Genomic DNA, 8920 nt, shown 5'->3' on the forward strand with positions numbered 1-8920 from the left:
CCCGGGTGACAACGACACGGGAAGGGCGCCCGAAAAAGTAGGCCCAGGTTCAGCTGTCATGGAACCGAGCCAACGCACTTCCCAGTGCTCACGGGAACGCAGCACTAATGAGCCCAAATGGCTCCTTTTGGTGTCTTTGTTGTTGTTGTTGTCGTGTGAACAGGCGATAAGCCCGAGAGGCCAACGGGCACCCGTACAGTGAGGGCCCCCAACAATAAGCTGGGACCCATCTCCCCGCCGGCACAGAAGCTGCCAATCTGTGGACGCTGCGACGCTGGCATTGTGTAAGTCGTGACGCTCCGCACCTCGCAATTAGCGCGGTTTGGCTCCGTACAGTGCGAGAAAAGTTCAACATACAAGCACACAATATCTGAGCCACTCCTGTAGCTCCATGCTTCAGCAATCTGCACTAAACAGCCAGGTGGAGTATGGTCAAATGACCCCCATGATTGATAACGCATGGTGAGACCTTTATCCAGCAGTGGATTGACAATGGTTTGGTAAATGCACTCACAATCAAGCGGTGTGTTAAGTGTAACTAGAGGGATTGCTTGCGGTGTTGTGTGTTGCTGCAATATATCTGTCACTACCCACGTCATGATCAAGCCACCAAATGCTGTGGTCCGGTTGGGGCAATTTAAGATACAGAAAGGCTGTCCCTGGTGGCGCAAAGGATGTTTTAATGAGAAAAAAATCTGGATTTTGTGCCCAGTTTGAAATGTCCTGGCCTCATGCTCCACTCATGGTTCGGGTCAAAGGGCAGGGCTACCTGGGTAGTGAGTGTGGATTGCAGAGTGGGGTCAGGCAGGGCCTTTGAGCAACATGCGAGGCCAATGTCAGAACGCCATACCAGGAGGCCACTCAATATGTAGCCGGGGCTCGGGAGTGAATGGGCATGGTTATCTAAGTGGGAGGCTGATGGCTTACCATGTGCCCTAGGTGAGCCTCACAGATATGGGGGAGGGGGGCGGGCTTTAACGTTACCAGGAGGGCAGCCACGCCGAAGCGTCGTTGCTTGATCCCATTGCCATTTTGTGCGGGATTGTAGAAACAAACAGGAAGATAACCGCGTGCAATCCTTTAAAGGGACCCAATGTTTGTCCAAGAGTAACAACACAGCCGTAAAAGGCCAAGCGTGTGTCTGCGATTTTATGTTCCATTGCACGTGACCTCCTGAAAAAAGTCTGAACTATTTTAACAATTTTTATAATGGCCTGCTGGAAAAAAAATCCTTTTTCATCCTGCAAAAAACTCTCAAACGTAAACTACAATTCCATTATTTTTTATAGACTTCATTTTAATAAATCGAATAGTTAAAAGGGTAGTGATTTTTCTAAAGGTGTTTTTGTAACCGCATCTGGGTCTGGAATGATCGTTACAACGGTAAGCCATTACATTGGCTTTAAAGATCCCGTCAGGCATGCCGAGGGGATTACATTTTTATTTTTTACTTCTTGTAATAATTTAATTATTTAATTTAATTTATTATTTTATCTTTAGACGTGACTTAACCGAAAGAACCAAATAATAATTCCTGCAGTCACGAAAGTTCTAAAATTAAGATTCTTGTAATTTCCTTCCATCCGTCCCATTTGCCCGTCCTTCAAACACTTTCCCGTGTACGAGTGTCACACCGGGTCCCATGTGCAGTCTGCCTGGCTCCCATTCTGACAAGGAAGCAATTACACACAAGGTAGAAACAGATGTACGTTGGGCACAACGTAAATTTTACTACAACACAGACCTATTTCTACAGCTGTCCCGGTTTCAGCCTTGCCTCTCTGTCGGTCTGTCTGGCTGGCTCTTTTCTATCACTGCTCTTGAATCCATTTCTCTCCATTCATCCTCGGTTGTGATATTTAATTCCATCTCTGTGTGCGTGCGTGCGTGTCTGCGTCATCTCTCGGTCTGTATCTCTGTCTCTTATCTCGTCTCTGTCTTTTGCCAGACACGTGAAATTCTCTAGCTTTTTTCTTTCAAAATGCCCTTCTACATCGTATAGGAATTTAAATCTCCTGCATTTTCTCCTGCAATTTGGGGTTCTGGTAGGAATTCAAATCTTCTGCAAGGTAGACCTCAGAGTTTTCAATTTATCTTGGAGATCGTTTCTCTGTGTTATTTGTTTTTTTTTCTCTCCCATCTCATTTCCCTTCTCTGCTTCTCTTAAGTAAAAAAAACACCCAATACTTTCATAAATCGATTTTAAGTGTGCGAAAAATCTTTTGTGAAGAATAAAAATAAATATACGAAAATGACAAACGCAGGCTGCACTACAAGTAAAAAAAACAATGAATTTGGCTACTTGATTTGAAGCTTTCGTGACTGCAGGAATTACTCTTTGGTTATTTCTCTCTGTGTGTCTCTGTGTTGTCTCTCTCTGTTGTGTCTGCCAGTGTGTCTCCGTGTCTGTGTTTTGTCTCTCTCAAATTTAGTTCTACCTGATGACGGTTGCTTGTGTTGCAATCGAAACGTCGTATTCTATTATTTCATTTATTTTCTTTCTACGTGACTTTACCGAAATAACCAAAGACAATTTGGCTACGTTTGGTTTCAATGGGAATTGCATTATTATTCCCATTGAATTATATTTGAACTTTTAAAATAGGCATGCAAGAAATGATCTCACATTCCAAATTGCCAAAGGCATGGAATCTTGAATCCATTTGTGTGCGGGGATTTCAGTGTTATCCCATCGGATGTGTCGCTGTTTTTTAGTTACTTCAGTCACCTTCCACATACCCAACACACAATCCATGGAATTGGCTAAATTCTTCGAAGCAGCATCCTCCCGTAAAATAATATCAACAATGATCAACCAAGAATTTTTAAGATTTACAGTGCAAACCTTTAATCAATCCACTGCTGGATGAAGGCCCCCCACAGTATCGCGGTGTCGTGATGCAACAATTCATCGAGTTCCTCCGCACGAGCTGATGACTGCGGGTTGGTGAAGGCACGGGGCCCAGGAACGGCGGAGGCGAGATGTTAACTCCCTCACCTGGTACACAGGAGGTCGTGAGTTCGATCCCGATCCTGACGCCTGCTGTATATTTGGAGTTTGCGTGTTCTCCCCGTGGTCGCGTGGGTTTATCTGCAGGTCCTCCGGGTTTTCCCTCCACATTTAGAAACACGCGTTCAGAGTATTTGGCTGCTACAAATTTCCACATGATAAGCCACTTCGTTGAGCTATCATTTGTGGCCAGGTCGCTTTTGAAAAAGAGCTATGTAGCTCAGTGGGCCTTACCTGGTAAAATGAAAAAGTCGTATAGTTTTAGATTCAGATATGACTCACCACTCAAGTTAACCATGGCTGGCAATCAAACTCAGACTTGCCAGGTTCACAGCGCAGTGCGCTAACCGCTGCATTACCACTCCACTCCACCGACGGTTAGAGCATCGCTTGCTCGCTCGTCACCCACTGCCGTGCCCTTTTGCCCCCCTCGTCCCCCCCGCAGAGGCACGGTGGTGAAGGTTCGAGACCAGTTACGCCACCCGGAATGCTTCGTGTGTGCCGACTGCGGCGCCTGCCTCAAGCAGAAGGGGTACTTCTTCGTGGAGGGCGACATGTACTGCGAGGTGCACGCGCGGGCGCGCGTTAAGCCCCCCGAGGGCTACGAGGTGGTGGCCGTGTTCCCCAACAATTGAGAGGCGCCGAGGCCCTGCAGCGCAACGATGGCGCCGCACGCGCGCACGCACGTGCACATGCACGCACGCACGTGCACGCACACACACGCGCACGCGAACAAAGACAACGACTCCCCCCCCACCCACCCCCCTAATTAGCCACGCAGATCCCTCGGGACAGGTGCCGTTAGCGAGGAGCGACGATTAGCACGGTTGGGCACGTACGACATGAAAGTACGACGTGCGTACATTTACGTAAAGGAAGGCGCGGGGCAAAAAGTGCATGGCGTGGTCACCGCCATTCCCGACCGCCTTTGTCTCCCCACGAGCGACGAGCGTAGTAGTTAGCGTGCTGAGCTATGAGCGTCGCGGCCACCAGTTCGACTGACGGCCGCGGCGAATAATTATAAGTCGCGATTAGCTTACCCCCTGGGTTGGCTCAGTCTTAAATGAGTAGCTGGTGCGGTGTGTAAACATAAGCACCAAACAGACGAAAGGGTGGCCACACCACTCCCTCTTGCATTGTGCCGGCCTTCATAGATGCTCTCCAACACACTTGCCCCAACGGCCTGTTGAAGGCTACATGGGGGATCTTTGTCTTTGTGTCTGCACACACATACTCCCACATATGCCTCTGTTCACCCTGCCCTCATGGAAAGACGCTATATGTAATTCCCAAAGTTTGCTGTACAAATGCTGTAAGAGTTATGACATCTGTTATCGGGTCTTTTGGGTCTTCCTATAGAAACGGTGGTAGTTTGGTTCAATTTTCTTTATATATTAAAAAAGAGCAGAGGTTGAGGTTCTGTTGAGCTTTTACAGATGGGGGCCTTGCGGAGTGATCCTGTGCAACTATGAAATAATCGAAATTAATTGAGGTTTTCTAAGTCGTTGTATTATTTGTACCGTAGCCTGTGCTATGAGATGTTTTTTTTTAGACTTGCTCTGATTTTAAACTACGAAACATTTTTGAGAGAAAAGTGCCTCTAAATATAAATATACAATGTGTTAATGAACGGATCGTAAGGGGAAAACTCCAGCCTAGAGATGATTCAACGTCTATGCATCGCATCACAAGCTCATTTTGTTTATGTCCTCTTGTCAGTTGTTAGGCCCAATTCGAATGCTCGTTCCAAATTAGTTCGAGGATGTTTACCGAAAAGGAATTATCTTTTTGACAATGTTACTACGACAAGCCGACTGCCAGTCTATACAACTGGAAAGTGTTTATGTTTTAATACTCGGAGTGTTATTAAGTGATGGAAAAACAACAATGTAATTGAGGTAAGCCTGTCATAAGAAATGCATTAAACACTGCATGTCACGCTAAAACATCGTTAATAACATCAGTAATAATAATAAAACGCTGGTATATAAATCCGAAGGATATCCTCATGTTGTGCCCCGCGTGAATATTTTGAGATTTCACAGTTCACTAAATGCGCTGTTTTTAATAGAATGATCTACAATTTCTTTTTTAAAAAATAGCACGGACTATCATATTTCTCACCACGATTAAGCCACGGTATTGGGTCACGGTCAGGTTAGGGTGAATCTGGATCTGCCAGACATGCTCGAGACATGGCTGACCCCCTGCGCGCAAATGTCACTCTGTGGTCATGGAGAGGAGAGTTTTACTTGGTTTCGGTGGCACAAAAAGAGCCTTTCTTCCACGCCGTTTTGATGTTTTGCTTGCTTTTAAGAAAGGCAGCCACGTGAACTTGATATCAAACACAGGCTGTGTGCATTCATCAGAGTGGAGTTGCTCACACGCTAAAGGCTGGCATCCAATGGTCAGCGTGCGATAGCTCAGGCGCAATATAATACCGCATTATCCGGATTATATAACGCTATGGAAAGTAAAGACATATTCCCCCCCTCCACCCCAAATTTGTGTCCGGCTTTAGAAATATTGTTCACAAAGACCTGCTGGATCATGAGACACAATACCACCTTTTGCTTTAAAACACACATGGTCATATGGTAGAAGTTGGATATAAGCACACCCCGTTGGGACAAAGGTCATATGTGCTTATATCTGATGTAGTGTGCTTGTACACTCTTTTCCTCTCCGCCTCCAGTGCAATGTAAGCGTGTGTTGCTTAATTAGAACCATGCATCATGCTTCTGTTCCACCAAATATAACAAAGTTCGGCTTTTAGCTTGAAATTGCAGTCATCTGCTTCCAAAATTGTGCTTTTATTGTTGTTAACCAGTCAGAGCTTTACACTGACAATGTAAAACAATGCCACGACTTTAATTACTATATTTAAGCTGTCACATCAATGGAATTCATGGATGCTCTTGCATTATTTCGTGATTTTTTTTTAAAAGAGGAAGGCTTCCTTAAATGTGCTTCTTACATTGATTAATGTATCTCTAACAAAAGGATGTATTGACCATCGTGCCGTGCAATGTCTTACAGCAAGGCTGGCTTTTTATTCCAAATTTAACGTAGTGCAAGCTTTACTAAAGTGATGCGCTAGATGAGTTTACGTTGTTTAATACAGGGTGCCCAAAAGGATTTATAACACTGGTCAACACACTTTTTCTGGCATAAGGTATTCCAACGGTTTTAAGGTAATTTTGGGGTGCTGATTCCAAATCTGGCATCAGTTTTTGTCTATCACACCAGGTTTTTGAGATATCAAATATTGCATTTTCAATAAAAACTGCAGAAGAAAAATATTAAATAAATGTGGATATCTACATAAAATGATATTATAAACACACTATCCTAAAAATACAGCACCATATTTTAACACTAAAGCAGTCACTGACTCGCAACAACTTGCAATCATAAGTGACAGAGTTAATTTCGGGTAAAATCAATGAAAATGGGGTATGCCGATAGCATAAAATGAGATGTGATAGAGCAAATCTGAGATCAGATTTGGAATCAGCACCCTGAAATTAGTCTAAAACAGCTGCAAAAGTCCAGGCCAAAAAAAAATGATTTTTTTTGTTGACCAGTGCAATTGCATGTTGAGAAATTAATTCGTTCCGCGGACGCAACATTTTCACTTGTTAGCCGTTGACACGCTTCATCCTAAACAGCAGAGAACTCCTTCCGCCACTGCCACCAACAAAGCAGTCACTCTAAACACATTCGTGTTTAAAGCCCCATTTTTACTTTTACAACGATCACAGCCAGCGCCAATGCTCAGAAATATTCATCGTCAGAAAATGGTCAATCCAGTGGCGGGTGAAGGCCTCCCCCAAGTCGTCAGCGTCTCCGCCGGTGACGCCACCCACACGGCACCTTGCACACGAGTCGATTGTTCACATGCACAATGACAATCGCGTTGCATTTAATGATTCGCTCGCAAAGTTTTGCCATCAAAATAAACTTTCTCGTGTCTACTTTTCATTATTTGCCGAAAGCCTTTTGACCACCCAACATACGTGTGCGTTTGTGTGTTTATACTGTAAATGTGCTTTTTCCTATTCATGGCTAGTTCCGTTCGACACTTTTGAAAGACATCCTATTAAAGAATATGAAATTCTAAAATGTTTTGGCAAATAATTTTTATATACATATATTTGAGATTCGTGTAAAAGTCCAAAAGTAAACTTCAAGCTCAACGATTAATTATCAGAAATAATGTATGCTTGTGAATTCATTTAGCCCAAGACCATGTGGCAGATCTATGTTTTCACCAATTGCCTGCAATGCATCAATCTGGCAATATATCTTGATGTTAATGATGAAGACCTTGCCACATTTCCATAGTTTGCAAAGAAGCCAATGGCTGTTTTACACTTCGCCTGACATGCTGTTACGAATACTCTTCAGAGTGCTTTGTGAGCATTTTGCAAGACACGGCTCTCTTTGAGATTTTTGTTCGATAGAAAACCCGATCAAAAGATTTTGGATTCAATTGGTGATTTTATTTAAATGCGATTATCATGTTCCTTTACATTTTTTAAAAATATCACAATGGAAATGGCACAGTGTGACAAATGTGATTCCATCTGTAATATTATTTTGTTTGACGCTCTTAAGCAAAACCCACAGTTCCAGCCCTGCCCGCCCTCTTTTGTTCTGTGCTGGACTTAAATAGATAGTCACAAATGGCGGTTGCCACAACAGTTTCTGCCAAACTTTGAAGCGTGTTTTTGTTGTTGTCTTCACGATGTTCCACGCGTCCGCACGTTTGTGCACATTGCATGCCGTTCATCAGTACTCGATCTTGATTTATCTGAGCTTGATGACAGGTGAATTATTAAAAAAACACACAAGTTCCATTTATGGGGACGCCAAGATGACCCGATTGGCAGGCAGTCGTAAGTTATTCCAGTTAACGCAGTTGGTCTTCACCCACAATTTTAGTGAAACCGACATGTTGGGATGATTCTAAAATGTATTGGCCCATGTTCGTGTATGTGTGTGCACGATTGTCTTGTGCAAGGACAGATTTTTGCTCTCTGACATGCTACTGTTAATTGAGAAAAAGGGAGAGGCTCACTTAATGTATTGCCCTGCACAGCTTCTTGCTTGTTTTTTTTTATAGGGCCTTGCTGTTTACAAGTTGACTTATAAGTAGCTGAGTTAACCATTGTTGAAAAATACAACAGGTGATTTTGTTTTTATATAAGCTTTTCTGCCTTGATTGTGTTAAGTTGTTGAGAGCATTTGTTTGGTTTTGGGTTGTTAAGTTGAGCAATCCTGTCTATGATATTGCAATACATTTTTGGCCACCCAGAAAATTAAGACCTGTGGCCCAAAAGCGGGCTTCTCACAAACATCCTGGTAAATGACAACAGTGTACAGTTTGTGAACCAGCATCCTTTATGGACGATTTCTAAATGTGTGCTTAAAAGGCTGAGGTGAAATACAATTCTTAAAGTTATTTTCCCAGTTCACAAACTTGAGTTAAAGATTATGGATCAGCGATCAATGCTAATTGATGTAAGCAAACAATATTGCTCATTGAGACAGTGTGTCGTGGGATATTTAAATTGAACCAAGTGCTCTGTTGGAATTTCTGCACCTACGACTACACATTAAGCGTTGGTGTTGTTGAATATGTATGGGTATGATTCTGCAAAGCTTACGACTTGTACACCATCACATGCAATAAAGTGTTTAATTTGTGATTTGTTTTTTATATGATGTGGTCTTCATTGTTCGTTTTATTCTGGCTTTGCCAATTGTGTGTTCAATAAGAAATGTATTTTTTTAATATAATTAAAGCCTCTGGGTTTAGAGACATTCACATTACTTCTCCCAGTAACCAACGAGGTCTATCAGACTGTCAATGAGTCTCCCACTCGTTATCATTACCGCCCAAAT

General features: G+C 43.2%; 1 protein-coding gene across 3 annotated transcripts in view; it reads left to right on the top strand.

Moving 5' to 3' along the window:
* Window positions 1-8685, top strand: part of LOC144946510 (PDZ and LIM domain protein 3-like) — a 134681-nt gene extending 125996 nt beyond the window's left edge. For all 3 annotated transcript variants that reach the window (XM_078875465.1, XM_078875462.1, XM_078875463.1), the window contains 2 exons: window positions 164-284; window positions 3456-8685. In XM_078875465.1, coding sequence (XP_078731591.1) covers window positions 164-284; window positions 3456-3645 — 311 coding nt within the window. In that variant the 3' untranslated portion in view covers window positions 3646-8685. The remainder of the gene's footprint in view (window positions 1-163; window positions 285-3455) is intronic.
* Window positions 8686-8920: the final 235 nt, after the last annotated feature.

This window comes from Lampetra fluviatilis, chromosome 41 (assembly GCF_964198595.1).
Source record: "Lampetra fluviatilis chromosome 41, kcLamFluv1.1, whole genome shotgun sequence".
NCBI lineage: Eukaryota > Metazoa > Chordata > Hyperoartia > Petromyzontiformes > Petromyzontidae > Lampetra > Lampetra fluviatilis.